The sequence below is a fragment of the Orycteropus afer genome, unplaced genomic scaffold (genome assembly GCF_000298275.1).
Source record: "Orycteropus afer afer isolate SDZICR_OR568_19922 unplaced genomic scaffold, OryAfe1.0 scaffold00034, whole genome shotgun sequence".
Classification (NCBI taxonomy): domain Eukaryota; kingdom Metazoa; phylum Chordata; class Mammalia; order Tubulidentata; family Orycteropodidae; genus Orycteropus; species Orycteropus afer.
The window spans coordinates 17,331,639-17,355,710 of record NW_006921621.1 but is presented as its reverse complement, the minus strand read 5'-3'; the positions used below and the strand labels follow the sequence as shown (position 1 = coordinate 17,355,710).

Here is a 24,072-nt window from a genome sequence, read left to right as displayed (position 1 = left end):
CAGGCCAGGCACCTGCAGGAACAAGCCCTCAGCATTTTCAAGGACATTTGGAAGTCTGGCTCTGTCCCCTGCATGGAAGATGGAAAAGGAAGTTTCTAGAAAGCATCTCGGGAGTTCTGGTGGCATAGTGCCTAAGGCATTTGACTGCTAACCAGCAGGCTGGCGGTTCAAACTCACCAGCCACTCCCCAGAAGGAAGGTTGGGCAGTCTACTTCTGTAGTGATAAGGCCTCGAAAACCCAAGGAGTGGTCACTATGAGTCAGATCCGACTCCATGGTAGTGCATTGAGAAAGCATTTCAGTTAAGGAATCTTGGAGGGGACTGTAACAGGTGCAGGGCAGAACTAGCCCTGGAGAAATGTGCTTTCTTGTTTCACATACTTTCTTGTTCTGATCCTCACAACATCCCTGAGAGATTCTCTAGGTACCGATAATTATTACCCTTATAAGACAGGTTGAGGGACTCAGGCCCAGAGAGGTGATGTGACTTGCCCAGTCACACAGCTAATGAAAACTTATTTTTCTGGAATGCTGGCAATAAAGACTGCAGTCACAGATTGACTGACTTCACCCCTGATGAGTTGTGTTGACCCACACACATAAATTTCACATCAATCTCCCAACCTTTGCTTCTTTGGAAAAAAAAAAAAAAAATCCCTGTCAACACTCGGCCAGCATTTTTATTGAGTACGGATAGACTGGGGTTGAGTGGCAGCTGTTTCCTTGTGCCCACCACTTCTCAACTAGCCTCATAGGTGACTGACCTAGCGTGCAAGAGCATTTGGGTTAGCAGTATCATTCTGGAGATTTCACCTGTCCTCAGTATTCAAGGGAAATCTAGATGGGAGGTATGCTGTCTGAGACACTCTGAGGGTCTGTACAAGAGGAGTTTAGAGAAGACCTTTAAGGACACCCTGACCCAAATCTGATTCCCTGACAACTGCTTAAGAACTGATCCATCAAATCTACTGCCATCAAGTTGATTCTGACTCATAGTGACCCCCGTAGAGTTTCCAAGGCTATACCTCTTTACAGAATTTGGTCCTCTCATTTTCCCCCAGTGGAGCAGCTAGTGGGTTTGAACCACCAATCTTCTGGTTAGAAGCCAGATGCTTTAACCACTATACCACCAGAGCTCCTTCTTAAGAACTGATAGAGATAGATCTAAAAAAAAAAAAAAAAAAGAAAAGAAAAGAAAAAAAATTCCTTAGCATGAAGCAAATTATGGGGCCTGTGTCTCCATGAGCCCTTTCCAAGCTGAAACAAGTCCACCCCTGCCCAGGTTAGCTAGCCCCAGCCAACTGCCCTTACCACCTTATTCTCTTTGTGAACTTCGTGTTGGGGGGTGGGGTAAGGTGCCCTTTGGAAGGTGTTTGGTGACCTCCAAAAACCAAACCAAACTCACTGCCATCGAGTCGATTCCAACTCCTCCTCCTCTAGACCCCCTTTGGGTTTCTGAGGCAGTAAATCTTTATAGAAGTAGATTGCCCAGTCTTCCTTCCGCAGAGTGGCTGGTGGGTTTGAACCTCCAACCTTCTGGTTAGCATTTAAATGTCTTAGGCACTATGCCACCAGAGCTAGAACTGGAAATGTTGCCCTGAGTCTCAGTCTTCAGCCTCTTCTCATCCTTTCCTCTACCCTCCAATCACCTTTTGGGACACCCTATGGTTGTGCCAGACTTAGACCAAAAAGCAGAAGCCAAACCAACCAATAGAACTCGTGCAAGCCTCAGTTTCTTCATCTGCAAAATGAATATTATTGTTTCTGCCTCATATGGCTGTTGTAAAAATTAAATGGCATAACATGGGAAAGCACGTGGCACACCATAAGTGCTCCACTGGGGTTTGGTAAATGGACCCAGCCCTCCAACTTTCCTCTGCTGGAAAGAAACTGTCCATTGGCAGGTGCTGAAGAACTGCTCTGAGAATCATTCCTCCCTACCCTGTGCCTAATTCTGTGCTGGGGACCAGCAGATGCTGAGGGAGCTGGAGGCTGCTCAGGAAAGCCCCTCCCCTCCCTCTTGCAGAAGATTGAGCTAAATTTAGGGATCCAGCAGATGAACCCCTTTATGCGACAGGCTCTTAGAGCAGATGAGGGGTCAAAGCTGGAAGTGATAACGGGTCTGTCCCACCCTCTTGAATTTTCTTCCAAGAATAGGAACACAGGTTGGAATAGAAAAGGACACAGAGTGGGAGGTAGAAGTCACCCTTCTGGAACTCATCTTGTGACAGGGAGATGTGGAAGGAGGCTGCATTTTTGCATATTCAAATAGGGATGTATTTTGGATGCCCCTGAATTGGTTCCTAAGGTCCCAGTAAATACCCAAGTTAGAAGTCACAGGAGAGATAAAGGGAGGGAGCAAGGCATATCAGGGACAGATTGGGCAGAGCAGCCAGGGCCTAAAGGAGGGTGAGGCCCAATGGTCTGACCCAGGCTAACTGGAGACCCTCGTGTGCCCACCAAAAGCACCACCAGAGCTAGACTCCATATGGCCACTCAGGCCTTGGGCAAGGCCCCCACTCTTTAGCCAGCAGGCCCCCCACGTAAGACGTCACTATTTAATTAGCCATCTCTGATTAACCAAACTTGGCATTCGGCTCCTCTTGCCCTCATCTTTCCCAGCTCCGAATCAATGGCTTTGATATGCTAATTAGGGAGTAATTTAATTTCAAAAGGCCGCAATTAACAAGGGTGTTGTGGACATGCTGTAGTTAAGCTGAGTAATCTAATTTGCATTAGTAACAAGCAGGGACTAATTAGAAGCTTAATTAGACACTTAGATGGCTCTTATGTTTACTTTCTTAATGAGATGGAGTGGGATCTTTGGTTCTCTTTTCTCTCTTTCTTTTTTTATTGTTAATTCTTCCTTTTGGTCATAGTACAAGGAAAGAGTGTTGAGGAAGGCCACCTTGCCAGGCCTGGTGGGAACACTTTGGGGCTGGAGCCCTTGAGAGGTGAACTGAGGAAAGGGGTGAGGCGCGAGTGGAGAGAGGTTCAGATTCCAGGGACTTCCCAGAGCAAGGATCCTCTGGGCTTTGCCATCTCTGTGGTGGGAGGTAGTGAAAAACACTAGTTTGGGAGTCAGAAGAGTCACTCAGTTTTCAGTCTGGCCACTTAGCAGCCAGGTGACTTTATCAAGTCCCTGGGAGTCTTTAAAGTGTGGCCCTTTCCTCTGTGGAAGTGAGTGGAGGGGAGAGGTGGGCCAGGGTATAGGAAAGGGCTTTCAAGGACTCTTTGAGAACGGTTGTTGTTAAGAATAAAATATATTCACAAAGTGTGTGCTGGGGCCTGGCTTCCTTAAGACTTAGCTCAAAAGTCCTCTCCTAACCTGTTGCTGTCGAATAGATTCTGACTTATGGTGATCTCGTGTGTTAACAGAGTAGAACCACTCCATGGGGTTCTCCTGGCTATAAGCTTTACAGAAGCAGGTCACTAGGCTTTTCCCTATGGTACTGCTGTATTGGTTCAAATCGCCAACCTTTAGGTTAGTAGTTGAGCCACAAAAGGACCTAGTTTCCTATAGGAAACCTTTCCAGAATGCTCCGTACCCAGCCTGTCTATTTCCCTCTGGGCTCCCATAGATAGCCCCACACTGTATATCTAACATCACATTTGCAAAGTGACATGTGTCTGTTGTATATCGCAGAGCTTCTCAACTCTGATTGCACTTGAAGTTTAGAATCACTTGGGAAAGCCCTGGCTGGGTCCCACTCCCCAAAGTCTGATTTAATTGATCTAGGGTCGACGGCACATAACAATAACAATAACAACAGGGTCAGGGCCAGGCATTAATATTTTTTTATAATGCTTCCCGGGTGATTCTGATGTATTGGTGTGTTTGCCTGTCTTTCTCTTCCACTAAATTGTTGTTAGCTGCCGATTTGTCCCCCAACTCATGTCAACTACAAACACAAGGAACACAAGGAAATGAAATGCTGCCCAGTCCTGCACCATCCCAGTAGACAGTTGTGGACTTGATCATTTTGATCCATAGGGTTTTTTATTGGTTGATTTTTCAGTAGATTGCCAGGCCTTTCTTCCTAGTGTGTCTTGCCTGGAAATTGTGGTGCTGAAACCTGTTCATCATCATAGCAATATGTAAGCCTCCACTGACAGACGGGTGATGGCTGCACAGAAGGGGCATTGACTGGGAACTAACCTGGATCTACTGCATGGAAGGCCAGAATTCTACCACTGAACCACTAATGCCCCCATCACTAAATTGTAAGCCTCCATAAAGCAAGAGCTGTATTTTATGTCCTGTAAACTCACCCATACTTGACAGGGTCTATTGTGTTGGGATTTGAAAATTTTCTGGAGAAAGAGCTCTGATAGCGTAGTGCCTAAAGCATTCGACTGCTAACCAGAAGGCTGGCAGTTCAAACCCACCAGCCACTCCTCGGAAGGAAGATTGGGCAATCTGCTTCCGTAGTGATACTGCCTCGGAAACCCAAGGAGGGGTCGCTATGAGTTAGAACCGACTCAATGGCAGTGAGTTTGGTTTTTTTTTTTTTTTTTTTTCTGGAGAAGGAGCTGAGGAGAATGGAGGAAAATCGGTAAAAAGGTGAGAAACTTGTGAGTCTTCTGGGACGCAGGTGCATTGCTGAACAGAGGACAAAATTGGTACAAATTTTTTAGACATTGATCATGTCTCAAGACCTTAAAAATATGTATACCATTTGACCAGGCAATTATACCTTCTAGCAATGTATCCTAAGCAAATAGCAATGCAACATATCCTGTTTGTATAAAGGTGTTTATTGCAGAGTTATGGCTAAAAACAACAACAAAAAGGTAGTAACCTGGTTGTCCAACTTTAAGAGATTGGTTAAACAAATTCTGGAACATGCACCCAGTCCAAGCATTATGTGGCCATTAAAAAACTGTCCCTTAAAATATTTGATGTCATGTGTCAAGTGCTTTAAGGAGCTTTGGTGGTGCAGTGCCTAAGGCATATGACTGCTAACCAGAAGGTTGGCAGTTCAAATCCACCAGCCACTCTGCAGAAGGAAGATGAGGCTGTCTACTTCCAATATGATTTACCATCTTGGAAACCCAGTGGGGGTCACTATGAGTGGGAATCAACTATATGGCAGTAGGTTTGCTTTGTTTTTTGGTGGAAGTGCTTATGGTAGTAAGTCATGAGTAGAAAAATCAGAAAATTCAAACTATGTACAGATTATGACTGTAGTTTCATTTTTAAATATTTATATGCCACAAGAGTGAAAATGGGACTGATATACAGAAGCATATACAGTAAGTCCCCGGTTACAAATGTCTGACTTACAGACAACTCCTACTTGTCCTTTAATGTTATGTAAATTTGCCCTCACTTTGAAACTGAACCAACCCCTACTCAGAATAAATTCTTCATCAGAATCACCTTCACTTGCTACACAAGCAGCTTTTAAATCATTGAAAAGGCTTTGAGCTTTTTCTTGCACTAAAGTAAGGGCAAATAAGAACTATATGCACCTGTTCCAACTTACTACAAATCCTACCTCAAGACACACTTAGGGCCTGATGTCATTTGTAACCTAGGACTGCCTGTATCCCAAAAGGCTAGCAGGGGAGTTCTCTCTGCATGGTAGACTTATGGGTACTATTTATTTTTTCTATATACTTTTTTTCCCCAAAATTTTTTAACAGAATGTCTGTTACCTTTATGATTAGAAAACATGCAAAGCTTGAGACTGAAGCTGGAACAGACAGCACAGGATGATGGCTCACCTTCCAAATCAGAGACTTGCTGCAACCTTTTAGATAGGCGTGTCCTCACCCGACACTCTGTGCTAAGCCCCACAAATTCATGGTTCCTGCCTCAGTTTCATCAAGTGCTAAAACCAAGGGCTGGGAGAGAAAATAGTATCCATTTTTAAATCATATCCCACTCAGAACTGGATTATAGCAGGTCTTTCTTGGGTTCCTATCATTATAGTAACTACCTTTCTTTGAATGCTTTATGCAGTAACCCTAAAGAGAAAGGTTTATTGGTATCAGCTCCATATTACAGATAAGGAAAGGAAGGCCCAGACTGGTGACCTCACTACTCAATGTTACAAAGATAGTAAGAGGCCAGAGAAAGGCCAGCAGGTTGGTAAATGAGTGGTTAGCTAAGTAATGCCTAGGCCAAAAGTGGTTGCTTCCCTAGAGCCCTCCCTACCTGGAAGTCTAAAGCTGATGGATTTATGGGGCTCAAAGGCAAATGAGAGAGGTGAGCCTTGGGATAACCAATTGAAAAGCATTCTTCAGGTACATGTAGAGATAGTGCTCATTGCTCTGTATCTCTCAATCTGTATGATCTGATAGAGTAGCTAGAAAAGAAGGAAATGAAAGAGAAGAAAATATAAGGCATCCTCACGCTATTCTATGTGGTACCCATCTGTGTGTCTTTTCAGATAATCTGGAAAAAGATTTCAGACTTCTAGCTCTGGAAAAATCTGAAACTGGAGACCTCTCTTTTATAGAATAAGGCCCTTTCCAAATGCCCTGCCTTCAGTGTACACTTTGCTTGGTCAATACCTACTAATTTTTCATATCTAGGTACAAATGCCATTTCCTCAAGGTCTTCCCTGCCCACCCCCTTTTAAACTTACTGCCAAGGAGTTGATTCCGACTCATAGCGACCCTATGGATAGAGTAGAAATGCCCCATAGGGTTTCCAAAGCTGTAAATTTTTACAGAAGCAGGCTGTTTAATTTTTCTCCCATGGAGCACTTGGTGAGTTTGAACTGCCAATCTTTTGATTAGCAGCTGAATGCCTTAACCACCAGAGCTCCTCTCTATTTAAACTAGACCCCCCCATTTATTCCTTGTACTCATCCTTCACAGAATTTACCTTGTTTGAACTTACCTATTTATTTGTGTCTTACTTTATTTATTGTCTGCTTCCTCTTAGGGGAACCTAACTCTATGAGAGCAGGGTCTGTGCCCTGTTCTGTTCAGCTCTGCATGCACAGAGACTGGCACCCTTGTAGGTGCTCAGTAAGTATTTGTGGAACCAATGAATGGAGGAAGGGTCATTGTTGAAGAAGTATACTCCTGTCAGTCACCCACTGGAGGAAAAAAGGAAGAGGACTTCATTCATGGCCAAAGCTCCACTAGTGGCTAAACTTCCAAAAAAGACAAATGCCAGATTTACACAAAAGGGAAGGGTAGCATCTCCATGATCACACCATTGCCCTTGCTGAGTCCTTTACATACAACTCCAAAAGCATTAGCATATTACCACACTGGCTTGTTGGTGCTGTGCAAGCCAGCAGAAGGCAGAGTTTCATTTTCCGGTAGATCCTCAGTGCTTAGTGATTAGGTACTTAATGCCTGCTGAATGAATAATAAGTGGCCTTGCAGAGAAATCCCCTAGTTTTGGCCTTTAGGAAGCTCCTAACTAAAGCAGTGCTCTTGCACTGGAGCCCTATTACCTTGCAGAGTTTGGTCCCTAGACCAGCAGCATCAGCATTACCTTGGAACTTTTTCAGACCCACTCCAGGCCTGCTGAATCAGAAACTCTGGGGTGGGATACAGCCACAAGTGTTTGCATATTCCTTCTAGGTATGTTAAATGTTTAAGTTTGTCTTGAATGTGCAAATGTGAGGTCCCTTGGCTCACAGTTTTGGTGTATTTATTCTCCTCTCCTACTTTTTTTCCCCTTGATATTTTAAGCTTAATATCTGCCTTTTATTTTAATCTGCATTTATAAATTATGGATAGCAGCCCAGAGCTTGGCCAAGAAGAAGGGAATTAACTTGCCCAAAAGTAATATTGCACGTTGGTGACAGAGCTGGGAGCAGGCATCAGGTTTCTCCCATTCTGGATTCATGGTTTCTCCAGAGCTGGAAACGCATCTTCTTCTTATTTCAACTCCAGCTACCACCATTGCTTCGGGTACAGGTTGCCAATGGTCACGCCCCAACCGCGTGCTCTTTTAGGAGTGGGTGCTGGGCGAAGGGGGGGGAGCCCTCTCCTTCTGCGCGCATGCACGTGTGCGCCCTGCGGGACACGCGACCCGAGTGCGCTGGAGGCTGCCCCGCCCCTTCCTCCTTCCCTCCCTCCCTCCCTCCCTCCCTCGAGGGTAAACTCCGGGCATCCATCAGTCTGTTAATTGCACTAATTAGAGATCGCGGAGGTGTTAATTGGAAAACCCTGGTATTGTGCCTGTTTGGGGAAGAAAACGTCAATAAAAATTAATTGATGAGTTGGCAGGGCGGGCGACACGGGTTCGCGACGAGGCGCAGGGTGTCGTGGCAAATGTTACAGCTCAGATTAAGCGATTGTTAATTAAAAAGCTACGGTAATTAATACTCCCTACACCATATGGGCTCACGAAAAGGCACAAAAGGTTTCTCCGTGTGTGGGGCTCCAGGTCTCGTTTCTCCTCCCCCATAAGCACTCCAGCCCCTAGAGTCCCCCCTTGGCCCCAGGGTAGGTGGAGCGCGTCACTTCCGGCCAGGAAGGGGACTGAACCGCCATAGACGAGTACCTAGGGCGTCCCTGGTTGCCCAGGAGCCTGGGTTCTTGGAAGGGCCAGGAGCCTCAAGGGGAAGTGGGAGCCTCCAGCGGCCCCGCAGACTCCCCCAGAGTGGAAGAGGCGGCTGCGGCTTTAACCAGCTTCCTTGCTTCCGACGGTGTCTGCTGGAGCCTAGAGGCTTGGAAGAAGGAGGTGCCCTGGCTCCCCCAAGGGGAACCCGGAGGGATAGGAGACTAAGACCCATCCAAGTGCAAGCCAGAAGGTTCAGCTTCCCACCCTCCACCCCTACCCCTGCCTCCCAGAACTCGTGGTAGGAGGGACATCTAGGAAGGCTGGGCCCAGTTTTAGCGAATCCTAGAAAGGCCTTCTGATTCCTATTTGTTTTACAGAGGAAGAAAGGATAGCCCAGTGACTTGGGCAAAGGGGCAGTGACTTACCCAAGATCACCCACCTCGGCCTTGAAATCAGATGGTCTGATTCTTAGATCTTCTTCCCTTCTTTTCTGTAATTGCTCAGCTGCTCTTTGCTGAGAAAATGGGTGACTGAGGAAGGAGTGTGGAGAAATGCAGAAGGACCTTGAGGGGGCTCTTAGAGGAAGCACACCCACTACCAGGACACGTAGGTCTAGGTTGGGAAAAGGGTATGGTTATGATGCAAATGGACCCTCAGTAACTCCCACCAACCACTTGAACACTGTGGCTTCCTGCCCATATACTAAACTAGGGCTTTTGACTCCTGGACTCCCAAGTCACCTTTTCATTTAGAGATAGGGGAACGGAGGTATAGAAAAGAAAGAAACAAAGGATTCACAGCTAGGACCAGGCAGACCCACCTGACACCCTACCTTCTCTCTGGGTCACAGTTTTCTTCCTCACTTCCCACACCGTTGTAGTTACCAAACCCAGTTTACCACCATCAAGTCAATTTTGACTCATGGCAACCCTATAGGACAGAGTAGAACTGCCCTATATGGTTTTCAAGGCTATAAATCTTTATGGAAGCAGACTGCCTCATCTTTCTCCAGAGGAGTGGGTGGTGGGTTCAAACCGCTGACCTTTTGGTTAGCAGCTGAATGCCTTAACCACTGTCCCACCAGAGCTCCTTCTTGGTGTTCTAGGGCACTGATATCAAGGCCTGCCCCAGTACCCTATCATGTCCCTAGCTGGCTGGGCCCTAGAATTCCATAGCCTGTTCACCTCCTAGTACAGAGAATACCCCAGTGCCATTGCAACACCCCATGAAAAGGCAGGCAGGTGGGAGGCTGTTGGTTTTCTCATCCTTGAGTGACAAGTATCCCAGGGCAGAGTTGAGGGCATGGAGATCGCCTGGGAGCACCTGCCATGCAGGTTTGGGGGTTTAGGTGGGAGGATTGGAAGCATGGAAGGAGGTGTACGGGTGTGTCATTGGAGTGAAGGCCCTGGGAGGGGGCAGAGTGTGCCACATGGGAATTAATGCCATTCATACACCCTGCGGAAATGACTTTTCAAATGCATATAATCTCAAGCATGCAAATGAGAGGCTTGCTTCACCCTGTTTAATATGAATGATCGGCCCTTGAATAGCTATTATTACACACCACGTTGCAGCAATTATGTTGTTCACTGGGTGTCACTCTGTACCCCCCCCACACACACACCACCACCACAAATAAAAAGACAGAAAGGAAAGGGACAGATCTGTTTGCATCTTTCTTATTCTTTTTTCCTCCCTTTTTCCAAACTTACTTTATGATCTATAACTTTATGGTGTATACGTGTGTGAGCGTTGAAGGGACCACTGTGCCTTACCCCAGGGAAGTGACTGCTGGATTCTGTTTACTTTCTTCTGTGCACATATACGGTCCTGAGCATCTGGTCTTTGTCCTCGGATGCCTAGGAGTTCTCAGATCTCATAGAAGCTTGACTTGGAATCAGGGCAGGCAGCCGCTTTCCAACTCCAGCAGGGCCAACTGGGGGAGAAGGAGACCAGGGTGTCTCTGCTGTCTCCCCATCCTCTTCATGTAGCTGAGTCCCAGACCTGAATGGGGGAAGGTGCTCTTGGCCTTGGAGGCTGCTGGGAGGGTTCCAGTGTAGGGGGATGAGGTGGGGGTGGGGCCCTGTTCTCTGGTGGGTAGAGGACAGGCACTCACCCCATCCATCATGTGGCAGCCACTGGCCCTCAGGCTGACACGGCCATTAAAGCCTGAGACCAAGTGCTCAATCTCTTCCAAACCATCACCCCCATCCTTGCCCTCACCCCCAGAACAGCTCCTCTCAGAACCCAGGAGTGGGAGCACTAGCTGAGGGGGTGAGGAGAGCAGGTCCTTGGGAACACACAATATAGGGCACTCCAGCAGCATAGAGGCATCCAGTAGGACTCACAACCCAACCAAGACAGGGGTGCCAGAGTCACAGATGGAAAGGGCCATAGGAGCAGCTGCACAGTGCTCATCCACAGCCGCACATAGGGTCAGAAGAGCATGTGGTTATGGAGTCTGTCTAGGCCAAAAGAGAATCAAACTGGAAGGAGGAAACAGTGGGCTGGCTTCCACAGCCTTCCTAAATGCTAGGTGTGGCTTTCCCCCTTGATGGTCTCTGTGTGGTCTAGACCAAGTCTTTGACCTCTCAGAGCTCCATGGTCTTATTTCTGCCAATAGGACAGGTTTCAAAAAAGGGCTGATCATCATGGGGCTTACTCTTTCTGGTGTTTAACCACTGTACCACCAGTGGCTGCTAACTGAAAGGTCGGTTTGAACCTACCAGCCACTCTAAGAGAAAAGATCTGACAGTCTGCTTCCATAAGGATTACAGCCTAGGAAACCTTATGGGGCAAGTCTGTTCTGCCATATAGGGTTGCTATGAGTTAGAATAAGGAGCTCTGTGGTGGCACAGTGCCCAAAGCATTTGACTGCTAACCAGAAGGTGGGCAGTTCAAACCCACTAGGCGCTTTGCTGAAGGAAATGGGGCAATCTGCTTCCTTAAAGATTTACCATCTTGGAAACCCAAAGGGGGTTGCTATGAGTCAGAATCAACTCAATGATAGGCACTCTGGTGATGTAGTGGTTAAGGTATTTGACTGTTAACCAGCAGCTCATTGGTTCAAACCTACCAGCTGCTCCATGGAAGAAAGGTAAAGTGGTTTGCTTCTGTAAAGATTTATAGCCTTAGAAACCCAATGAAGATTGCTGGTTTGGAACCAAGTTGATGGTAGTGAGTTTGGTTTGGTTTTTGAGTTCTAAAGAAAAGGAGCTCTGGTGGTACAGTGGTTAAAGCATTCGACTGCTAACCAAAAGGTCAGCAGTTTGAACCCACTATCCTCTCCTCTCCTTGGGAGAAAGATGGGGCAGTCTGCTTCCTTAAAGATTTTGAGCTTTGGAATCCCTGTAGGGAGTTCTACTCCATCCTTACTATGAGTCAGAATCTACTTGATGGCCATGAGTTTGATTTTGGTTTGGCTTTACAGAAGAGGAAGCTGAGGTTTAGGGATTTAAGAATCATGTTGAAGGTCAATGGTGGACTTCAAATATGTCCTGTTGGACTGAAGAGTCTGGGGCTCTGAGATAGTTGGAGAAACCCCAGAATTTGAGAACAGCTCTGCATACTAAACTGAAGGACCCCTATCTTCATAGCCTGTGTGTGCAAGCCTCTGAGACCCTGGAACTTCCATGAGTTGTGGGAGGAATTCGGTCTACCTCTTGCTGCCCTGGGCTGTCCCTAACATGCCCTCTCTTTCTAGGGATGTTTCAGCCATTGCTTGAGAGGGAGTAGGGTCTAGTAACAACCCCCCCCCCCAAAAAAAAAGAGGTGAGTGGAGAATTCAGGTCTTGAAACTTTACCTTGGGTAAATCAACTAACTCTTTAGATCCTTAGTTTTTCCATGTGTAAAATCAAGATGATAAAAACTAACAATTAGTGTGAGGAGGAATTATGGTGGCCGTGAAGACAGTGAGTAAATATTTATTGAGAGTCTGCTCTGGGCCAGCCACTGGGCTGAGGGCTTTAGAATGGGGGGTCAGAGAAGCCAGGGCTGCCTTCATTGCATACCTCCTCTCCTGGCCTAGCTGAGTGTCTGGCTCCCATTAGGTGCTTGGTAATGGCAGCCATTTATGCTGTAGAACAAATGCTGATTAGAGCCTTTCTGTGTACTGGGGAAAGAGACTCTTGTATGGAAACCCACCCCTGGGGAAACTTCATAACTAGACAGAAACAAGAACAAAGGCAATGACTGGGAGGAAGAAGAACAATATGGCATGTCTGTGGGGAGTAGCTCATCTGCATTTAGGTCTTTGCAGGACCCCTTCCATGCCTCCTCCTCAGTTCAAGCCACTCTCCCTACCCCCAGGCCTGGAGGGCAAAGCTAGAACTGGTTTAGGAATGGAGGGGTGGGGTGAGGGCGTCTCCTCCTGCCCTCTCTCACCTGGAGTCTCTGAGAAGTCTCCCAAAAGCAGTGGAAAGCGGCGGAGGGGGCGGTGGGGCGGCCTTAGCGTCACGGGAGAGCTGCCCTTACCAGGGCCTTAGGGGACTGGTGACAAGGGGATGCACCCCATGAGTGATCTCTGGGAAGTTGAGTAGGAAGAGACACCCCAGGAGCGACCGGGTTCAGTGGTGGTGGTTGTGTTGTGGAGTCGGGGGTGGGGGGGGTTGAGGGACATCAGTTGCTGCCCTGAGTGCATCTGGCCCTGCCAGTCCAGTCTCGAGCCTCAGCCCCTCCCTCGCGTCTCTCCTCCCCCTCCAGGTCCCGCTAGAGCGACATGATGGTGGAATCCGCCTCAGAGACAATCAGGTCAGCTCCGTCCAGTCAGAATGGCGTGGGCAGCCTCTCCGGGCAGGCCGATGGCGGCAGCGGCGGCGGCGGGGCCGGAGCCGCAAGCACAGCGGGAGGCGGCTCTGGTAGGGACGTGGCCGCTGGCGCAGATAGCAACGGCGAGATGAGCCCTGCGGAACTGCTGCACTTCCAGCAGCAACAGGTAGGAGCTGCGCCCCTCCCTGCTTCTGGGGAGGGGGCAAGGGACGCACCAGGCCACATCCCACTGCAGCCTGGCCCCTGGGGCCCAGCTGCTCTGCCTAGCAGCTTCACTTTAACATTCTTGAGAAGGTCCGGCCTCCAAGGACCCCTGTAGCGCCCTTCGCATTCCTGCAGCCACCTTGAGGCCAGGCAGCACAGCATTCCCAAGAGACAGACCTGGGAGGCCTGAAATGCGAGAGCTTGGAACATCTTCAGGAAATGCCAGCAAGGAGAGACAGATGCCTGGGGTAGTAGCACTTTCCCCGGGATCACCCACTTGAGGGTGTTCATCTTGGGTTAGAAGCTTGTGCTTGGGACAGCATCCTGTCTAGTAAGTTACTGGAGTGGAGAGGGGCTGGGGAGGAAGGGCCAGAATTAGGTATGTGTGCATCAGGGGAGAGAGTGATCATGCAGAAGTATCTTCCTTTCATGTGTTTTATAAAATATTCTCATTTCCATCTCTGCCTGGGTTCTGAGCCAAGTTGTGAAGACTGTAAACTTTCAGGCCCATTCCATTGCTGGTTAGTCAATTCCAACTCATAGTGATGCTATAGGGCAGAATAGAATTGTCCCATATGGTTTCCAAGGCTGTAATCTTTATGCAAACAGATTGCCATGTCTTTCTCCCTTGGAGCAGCTGCATTCGAACTGCTGACCTTTCAGTTAGCAGCCAAGAGCTTTAACCGCTGTGCCATACCACAGGCCAGAGCAGCTCCAAAAAGGCCAAGGGGGGTAGGCAAGGGTAGGCTTCTCTGTGTCCTCTTGTCTTCTCCCCACCCCTATCACCCCTACCCTGAACTGCAGAGTCCAGGAGTTCAGGACCAGCCTCTCTGCAGATAGAAAGGCACTAGTGTGGGGAGCCTGACTGGGTGATGACAGAGCAGGGGCCCCACGTCCCAGCCCCACCTAGTGAAAAAGGGAGAATCATGCTTGACAAGTTCAGGAGAACCGGCCCAGCCAGCCCCGGCCTTGGGATTCTCCTCTTATTTGACTTGGTTCCTCCAATCACTGCTGGTGGCCCTGGCCCCTGGGGGCTCTGCTGGGAATGCGGAAAGGCAGGGTCTTACACTGGCCTCCCTGCACCTCTCTGCCCAGTGCCCCCACTCCTTTGTTTTGTATTCACAGATGCAGGTAGCCACACTGCCCTCATTGTCCTCATGCTGCCTCCCCCAAAGGCACTTCTCTCTCCCCAGCACCCTTCCACATACCCCTACCCCTGGTCCTGCCACCTCTCCATAATTCCTAGTAGGCCCTTTCCAAGGAGCTAGAGGTCAGACTGGAGGTAACACTGTCAGAAGCCCCATACCCCACACTGAGCTGATAAGTCAGCACTAAAGCAGGAACTGAAAAAACCTGGGCAAAATCACAGCCAGTCCCTCCTAGGGATACTACCTTGGCTAAGAAATTGTGGGCCTCCCTGAGCCTTGGGCTTCTTGGCACCTAAAGAACAGAGTTGTTAGGATCAGATAAGATTATAAGTGTGAAATCTCTGTTCACACTGGCTGGACACAAAGTGGAGTGAATGGAATTGAGAACTTTAAAAATCAGTTCCTCTTGGAAACGGTGGAGACTGGAGCAAGAAAGGTTTGGCTCCTTTCTCCAGGGAGATGGTCCGGGGAGTTTATCAGCATCTCCCAAGCCATCCTTAAGCAGATTCTCCGGGGGAAGATCCACAGATTTGTGCTGTCCACTGGGGACAGAAGGTCAAAGGCAAAATCTCATCCTTTATCAAAATAATAAAACATCCCACCAGAAGTCTGTAAGTCCACTCATCTTACAAGGCCAGCTCTTCTCCTCCTGCACTTCTAGGCAGGCAAAACTATGAAAACTTTTAAATGTAGCACAGGAGCCTTGGAGGTGCACTGGTTAAGCCCTCGGCTGCTAACCGAAAGGTTGATGGTTCAAACTCATCCAGCCTCTGTGCAGAAGAAAGACCCGGTGATCCGTTCCCATAAAGATTGCAGAGCCTAGAAAACCCCATGGGGCAGTTCTGCTCTGTCACATGGGGTAGGTTGAGTCGGAATTGACTCGACAGCATCCTCCAACAACAGAGAAGAGTACTAAAACTGGGGATTTTCTTTTTAAAAATTATTTAAACAGTGGACACAGATAAGTCTGGAAAACTGTGGAGATGTGTAGGGCGGGGAAAGAGAACTGTCTGTACCGATCAGGTTTCTTCCTTCTTCTTGCACATCAGCCATGTTTTACCCTCTATATTCCAAGTTCCATTTATTTCTGTTTGTTTTGGGGAATATCCCAAAGTCCTGGAAAATCCTATATCTGTTTCACAAAGAAACTGGGGTGGGGATTGGGAGGAGGCAGGCGGTGGGCTGTTTTATCCATTTAGGCTCACTATGGGCTTAGTGCCCAGGGCCAAGGAAAATATTTGAGACTTTAAAAAGGTTTTGTTGGCTCCAAACTATGAAAAGAACCCTGCAAAATTAAAATTACAAAATTTTAATTAAAATGAAACCATCTGTGGACTATCCCTCCACCACCCAATATATGAACAAGCTTCTGTGGGGAGCTTTAGGGGTAACATTTCTGGCACCCCAACAACAAATGACTATCCATGGGATACCACAGCTATAGTAAAGAGAACCTGGCCCCTCACATTTCTTCTCCATCTCAACCCCAGCCACAACAAGGACGTATAAACAAATACCTTGGAGGATAATCAAATACCTTGCATCTGTTGGGTGCTTGGGTCTTTTTTTTCCCCACGTACCCTGTGTTGTTTAATCACCTTCCATCCCTGGGTTGTTGTTGAGTGCCATTGACTTGATTCTGATGCATAGTGACCTTATGCGACAGAGTAGGGTTTTTATTTGACTGCTAACCAGAAGGTTCACGGTTCAAACCCACCAGCTGCTCCATGGAAGGAAGATTGGGCAATCTACTTCTGTAAAGATTTACCACCTTGGAGTCGGAATCAACTCAATGGCAGTGACTTGGGTTTTTTTTTTTTAATCTTTATGGAAGCAGATCTCCAGGTCTTTCTACAGTGGAGCTGCGAGATCATTTAGAACCTCCAACCTTGATTAGCAACTGATCACTTAACTCTTGCACCACTAAGACTCCTTTCATCTTTGGGAGGCTGATAATATTATTCTCACTTCAGAGATGAGGAGGCAGCCCAGAGGTAGGCACTGACTTACTGACTTACTGACTTTACTGTGTCACTGGACGAGTGACACAGTAAAGGTGCAGTGGGACCTCTGGTCTCTCAAATCCTAGTTCAGGGCTCAGAGCATACTCTGTTTGCTCCTATTACATCCATGCAGTCCCCTGCGGGAGATGGAGGGAGCAAGACCTTGAATATAATAGGTGCTAAATAAATGTCTGTTGATGAGTGAATGGAGGCACTCCATTATCAGCCTAAAATAGGTTCCTTTTATAAACAAGAGACACTAGCTCTAGTGCCAGCTGTGAACTCTAGGGGAAGGGGTTTGGGAGTAGACCTGCAGATGATGCATTGGTCCTATCCTCCTTGTCCGAGCCCTTCTCCCTCCATCTGTCTGATGGTCCCTGTCCCTCTGCTCTGCGTAAACAAGCCCTGGAAATGCAATCCTGGCCTTAGGGAGTAATGAGTTGACAGTGGAGGGAGAGAGAGAAACAGGGCAAGTCAGAAGTCAGGCCTGTGATGGGACTTCAGGCAGAAACAAACACTGCTGAAGAGGGCGGCCACGTCACTTTGGAACAAGAGCAGGCACTTGTTTCCATGCAACGAAGCTTGTTTAAACAGAGATGGGAGGGCCGGTGAGGGGTGGTGGTGGTGTGCGTATGTGTGATTTGGCTTAGCTGCCATGTTGGGCCTAACTAGAGAGGTCTTTCTTAGACTGGCTGCCCCATCTCAGCATTAAAGGCCCTAGCTTCAGGTCCCTCTTCCCTGCCAGCCCCCTTGTTGGTGAGGGATGGGGCCACATGACTTCCACTCTGTCCTTGGGGCTTTGACCAAGTCTCCAGTCTCATGCCTCATAGAGAATCTACCCTGGGAAGAAGGTACTGCGGGGCGTACGGCAGGCCTTGGAGCACTCATTCATTCATCAAACAGGCATTGAAACTTGATTTGTGCTGGGCCCTGTGCTGGCCAGCTGGAGGAGGTGACGCTCAGCTGCGGGGAAACCCCATCCTTCACCAAGGCAAAGCCCCATTTCCTACTGCCCCCTCCCTCACATAGTTCCTTTCTTTGATGGTTTTCTTTGAAGGCTGCCCTTGTGTTTTACCCTAATCTAATTTCACCTAAAATGTTATCCTAAACATTTATGAGAATGTTCCAGTGTGCATGGGTGCTTCTCTAGGGAACCCACGAATACCCTTTGTGTGCTCTGATTGGGGGCAATGAGTGCTGGGATAAGTGGGTAACTGCTTTTAAGAGGTAGAGATCCTGAGGAGGTCCTGGATGCTAGGCTGGACATTTTGACTGAGGAGAACTGGACTTGGGGCCAGGAGGGCTGAGCCAGGCGGGGTGGGGGCAGGCTGAACTGCTAGCGGCTGCACTGAAAGGCATCCTGGGCCTCTGGATCTCACACTCCCATTGTCCACGGGTTGCGGGGGTGACAGGTCAGCAAGGGTCACAGGAGGGTTGCCTAGCGTCTGGGAACTCCCACTGCAGTTGCTGTGGCAACCGGGGCCAAATCCCACCCTGTTCACATCCTGTGAGGAGATTCAAAAGGGTTGGGGGGCTCTGCACATTAATAGGCTTTTAACTTACCCCCCTTTAAAGAAATGGCGGGGGGGGGGACAGTGGTCAGGGAGTTGGGGGAGGGGAAGAAGAAGAATGGAGGAGACTTTTCTTTTCCTTTTCCTCCCCATCTGGCTCTCCTCTGACCAAGCTACTTATGGGGATGAGATGAGAGGGGAAGGTTCAGAGGTGAATTAGTACCCCCACCTACACACAAACACACTCAGAGGGAGTGAGTCAACAGTTGTCTTTTCAGGCCTAGGGCACATTTCTCTTTTGTACTCCCACCTCTATGCCCCAGATTCTACCTTTTATCTCTGGTCCCCATGCCTTCTGGACTTTCCTCTTCCTTCTAGAGAATGAGCCCCTCCCTCCTCAGGAGGTGCTGGGGGTATAAAAGGAGAGCTGGGGCCTGAACTCCTCAGGGGGTAGACTTAGGACTTCAGGCGGGGAAGTTGGCCTTTGTCATCATTCCCCCCTCTGTACCCCCTGCTCTCCAATAGCCACTGGGAGATGCTTATATTATAAATTGCTCTTCCCTCCCTGGAAATGGTGGGAGGAGGTCTGGCCTGAGAAGGGAGCTGCAGAAGGAGATGACCTGGTATGGGGTTGTGGGACGATGTGTCAGGGGAGGGGGCCTTAACTTCCCCTTCTTGTACCCTTCCTGGGTTTCTAAGCCAAAGGCCATCCTATTTAGTGTGTCCGTCCCCCAGCCCAACAAGGGAAGTTTCCTTAGGAGGGAGTTGCACTGTGATAAGGAGGGAGGGATGGAAGAGGCCCAGGGATTGAGGGAGGGATCCCCAAACCCTGCTTTCTTGGGATCAGGAAGGAGCCAGCCTACTTTACCACTATATCCTTCCTTCCTGATATGGAATTCAGGAGCTCTGGTGGCACAGTAGGAGATCTGGTGGCATAATGCCTAAGACATTTGACTGCTAACCTGACGGTTGGCAGTTCAAACCCAACAGGCCACTCCTCTGAAGGAAGATTGGGCAATCTACTTCTGTAGTGATACTGCCTCAGAAACCCAGGGCAAGGTGGCTATGAGTCAGATCCATCTCGAAAGTAGTGAGGGTTTTTTTTTTTTTTTCATTTTGGTGGCACAGTGGTTAAAGCATTTGGCTGGTAACCAAAATGTTGGTGTTTCGAACCCACCACTCTATGGGAAAAAAGATGAGGCAGTGTGCTTCAGTAAAGATTTATAGCCTTGGGAACCCTTGGGGGCAGTTCTACTCTGTATAGGGTCACTGTGAGTCAGAATAGACTCAATAATAGTAGGCTTTGATAGGGAATTCAGAACCCCCTCCCTTCTCTCCTTCACCCCATTTTATGCAAGAGTTTGTCCTTACTATTAGGACTTTGGGGAAAGAAGAGAGAATTTGAAGAAGGCTGTATGTATTTCTCTTCTGAGGGTGGAAGATTTAGTGTCAGTAAGTGAAGTGGGGAGAGCCACATGCCAGCACCATGCCATCAGTGCTGAACTCAGCCTTGAACCTTCAGAAAAACGTGCGGGATGGATTGGGGATTCACAGTGGGTCAGCTAACTTTTTTCCTAAGGGGCTGCTTTATCCAGAGGAGCCCCAGTGAAAATCCTTTGGAAGGGAATGGCATGCCCTAAACATCACCCCTCTAAATCTCATATTATAGCCGACTAGAGTGGCTAGTGAAGGTAGGAAGTTCATCTAGGCTCTGAAGCAACAACCACCCCTATCCCACCCCTTAAAACAACACCACCAAAAACCCCAAACCCATTGCCATCCAGTGGATCCCAACTCATAGCTATGATACAGGACAGAGTAGAACTGCCCCATAGGGTTTACAAGGCTCTAATCTTTTAAGGGGGAGCTCTGGTAGCATAGTGCCTAAGGCACTTGACTGCTCACCAGAAGGCTGGCGGTTCAAACCCACCAGCCACTCCTCGGAAGGAAGGTTGGGCAATCCTACTTCCATAGTGATACTGCCTCGGAAACCCAAGGAGGGGTCGCTATGAGTCAGGGCCGACTCGACGGCAAAACAACAACAACAATCTTTTAAGGGGGCCAACTGCCACATCTTTGTCCAATGGAGCAGCTGACGGGTTCAAACGGCCAACTTTTGGGTTAGTAGCCAAGCTGCTAACCACTGCGCCACCAGGGATCCTTGATCTGAACTCAGACCTCAGAATAGATCTGCTTCAGAACACCACAAACACCTTGTGGAAATTTGTCTAGGAGCCACAGAGGGCAACTTAAAACCCACAGGGAACAGCAGCGCTTTTACTGCACCACTACCCCATACTATTTCAGCTCCTCCCCCTATACCAGCCCTTGGAGTCCCCAGAGGCCTCACCCAAGACCCAGTTCCACCCACGCTCCACGGTGCTGATATTGGCCTGGAGGAGCTGGATGCTAGAGCAGGCTGCCCGGCTGCACCCACGACCGTACCCTGGCTGGAAGCAGGCCGAGGTCTGTGTGCTGCCCCACCAAGCCAGAGTTTGAGCACAGCCACTGCAGGGGGCGTGGGCCTGGGAAGGAGCCGGAGCAGCTTAAAGAAACGCGGGAACATTTGTTAATTCTTTTCTCCTGGAGGTGAGAGTCCAGCTTCCTTGTGGTGAGCAGGCATTTTCAGGATACTTGGCCGGGAAGGAGTCCTGAATCTGGGGCTATGCACCCGGGATACAGTCTCCAACCCACATGGGCCTGTCTGTGTGTTTCTGGTTTTCATTTTATTGGTTCTAATTTGAGAATGCGTGATGTCATTTTTACGAGTTGGTGTAAAAAAAATTTACAGCCTTTTCCAAAAAGCTTTTTTTTTTTTTTTCCAAGAGAAAAAGGTATAGAATCACTTCAGGGGTTTTATGGTCTCTTCTTCCCCACCCTCTTGTAATTTTATTTTTATGTCTCTATGCTGGAGGACAAAGTCTGCCTAGTCGAGAACCTGGAGCTTCCCCAGGTCATGTCCCTCAGTGGTTGGGGCCACTGGCCTCTGACCTCTTCTCCTTGTGCCCTCTCCCTACACTTTCTGGTCCCTGGAGTTGCAAGGGTGGATGAAGAGGTATTTCCTGTTTAATTGACATTAACAACTACTTATTAGGCACCTACTGTTTATTAGCTGCAGGAGCTCTGGTGGCCTAGTGAGGGATTTGAATGCTAACCAGAAGGTTGGTGGGTTCAAACCCACCAGCCACTCCTCAGAAAGGTGATAGGGAGATTTACTTCCATAAAGATTTACTGCCTCAGAAACCCAGTGGGGGTCACTATGAGTCAGAACTGACTCTAAGGCAGTGGGTTTGGTTTTTGGTTTATTAGCAGTAGGTTAGGTATCTACCCTTTGAGATTATAATATCCCAGAAACCAGTTGCCCTCATGTCAACTCTGATTTACAGCAACCCGGTGTGTGTCAGAGTAGAACTGTGCTTCACAGGGCTTTCATTATTTTTTTCGTAACTAGATCTCCAGTCCTTTCTTCCAAGGTGCCTTGGGGCAGACTCAAACCTTCCACCAATAGGTGAACAGCCGAGTGTGTTAACTATCTGCACCATCAAGGGGCTGTGGGATTATATTAACTTCCTGCTCAAAATCTTCCGATGTTTTTTTTTCCAAGTGTAGGATGAGATTTAAAAAAAAAAATCAATGTCCCTGTGTGATATGGCCCTGGCTTACTTCTGGGACATCATCTCATGCCATTCTATTTGGCTACACTGGCCCAACTATAAAGTTACTAATCTGTAGGAGCTCTGGTAGTGCCTAAGGCACTTGACTGCTAACCAGAAGGCTGATGGTTCAAACCCACCAGCCACTCCTCGGAAGGAAGTTTGGGTAATCCTACTTCCATAGTGATACTGCCTCGGAAACCCAAGGAGGGGTCGCTATGAGTCAGGGCTGACTTGACGGCATATAACAACAACAACAACAATGCATTAAGCTTCTTCCCCACCTAGGGCTGTTTCCTTCACCTTGAGTAGTGTCCCCCAGGAAAAGTTGGCTCTTTCTCATCTTAAATGTCTCCTCAGAGAGGTCTTTCCTGACCTTACAGTCTGAGTAGCCCATCAGCCATCCTCTGCGTGACACTTACCACTGTCTCATGGTTTGTGTGTCTCATTGTTTAGTGTCTTTCTCACTCCATTAGAATGAGAGCCCCCTTAAAGCAAATACACAGTGTTCCCAGGGCCTGGGTCCCAAGGGTGCCTTATTGTTGTTGTTATGTGCCATCAAGTCGGCCCCGACTCATAGCGACCCCTCCTTGGGTTTCCGAGGCATTATCACTACGGAAGTAGGATTGCCCAACCTTCCTTCCGAGGAATGGCTGGTGGGTTTGAACTGCCAGCCTTCTGGTTAGCAGTCAAGTGCCTTAGCCACTATGCTACCAGAGCTCCCAGGGGTGCCTTACAGGGGTTAATAAATACTTGTTGAATCACTGATAAATGACTCGAAACTCATTATGGCACAGAGGGTGAAGGGGGTGCTTTTCAGGTTTGGGATGGGGGTAAAGTGGGCCACCAAAAAAGTGGGCCAGCACTCTCTAAACCCTCCTAGTGCCTCCTTCCCCTAAATCTAGCCAGCTTCCAATTAGAATTAATTATCAACATAAGTTAAGTAAAACTGAATTTCAGTTTTGCCCAAATCAGCCAAATACTTAGAGACAAAACAAATTTGGATTTTGTTTATTTTGACTACCCCTCACTACATCCCAAATGAGACCAGAATTTTATTGTTTTAGATATAGGTTTTCATAGCAAATTAGTTTCCCATTCAGCAATTCATACAGAAATTGTTCTGTAACATTGGTTGCTATACTCACACCCCAATGTGTCAGCACTCTCCTTGTTTCCATCCTGCCTTTCCTGTGACCATCCCTCCAGTTTCCCAGCCCTTCTTTGCTTTCTCATCTTTACTTTTGGGCAGATGTTGCCTTTTGATCTCATGTAGTTTATTGTTCTAAGTAGCACACGCCTCATGGGTATTATTGCTTATTTTACTTAATTTTTAACACTTTATTGTGATTTGGGTGAAAGTTTACAGAGTAAATTGGTTTTCTATTCAGCATTTCGTACACATTTTGTTTCATGACATTGATTGCAATTTCCACAGTTACTATTTATTTTAAAGGCCAGTCTATTATTTGGCTGAAAGGTAACCTCTGAGAGGGGCTTTGATTCCAGGTTCAAGGGTGTCTTAGGGCGATAGTACCAGGGGTTCCTCCAGTCTCTATCAGTCCACTAAGTCTGGTCTTTTTTTTATGAGTTTTGGTCTACATTTTTCTTCCGTTCTAACTGGGACATTCTATTGTGCCCCATGAGACCAGATTTTTTTTTAGTGAGTCCTCCATCCTGCCTATCGAGCCTTTGGCCCCTCTTCCCTACGCAGAGCCCAGTTTCAGACCAGGGATTCAGATTCTGTCTCTGCCACTGTGTGACTTTGGGCAAGTCGCCATCCCTCTCTGGACCTCCATTTTCTCATCTGTAAAATGAACTAGAGCAATGCTAAGGAATACATTTTACTTGGAGCCCCAGAGCCTGTGCAAGTGTGCGTATGTGTGCGTGCACGTGTACACACACGCACATGGAGCCCCTAGGCAGCACAAACGGTTAACGTACTTGGCTGCTAAAACTGAACGGTTGGAAATTCAAGTCTACTCAGAGGCATCTCAAAAGGAAAGCCTGGTGCTCTCCTCCTGAAAAATCAGCCCTTGAAAGCCCTGGAGCACAGTTCTACTGTGACGCACACGGAGTCGCCATGAGTGAGGACCAACGAGGTGGCAAGTAGTTTATGTTGTTGTTGTTATGTGCCGTTGAGTCGGCCCCAACTCATAGCGACCCCTCCTTGGGTTTCCGAGGCAGTATCACTACAGAAGTAGGACTGCCCAACCTTCCTTCCGAGGAGTGGCTGGTGGGTTTGAACCGCCAGCCTTCTGGTTAGCAGTCAAGTGCTTTAGCCATTATGCTACCAGAGCTCCTAAG

At 48.1% G+C, this 24,072-nt stretch overlaps 1 protein-coding gene across 1 annotated transcript in view; it reads left to right on the top strand.

Moving 5' to 3' along the window:
* The first annotated feature begins 13,196 nt into the window (after positions 1-13,196).
* The window catches only part of FOXP4 (forkhead box P4), a 37,482-nt gene continuing 26,606 nt past the window's right edge, over positions 13,197-24,072 (top strand). Inside the window, exon 1 of the mRNA XM_007936267.1 lies at positions 13,197-13,412. Within this exon, the coding sequence (XP_007934458.1) occupies positions 13,197-13,412 (216 nt within the window). The remainder of the gene's footprint in view (positions 13,413-24,072) is intronic.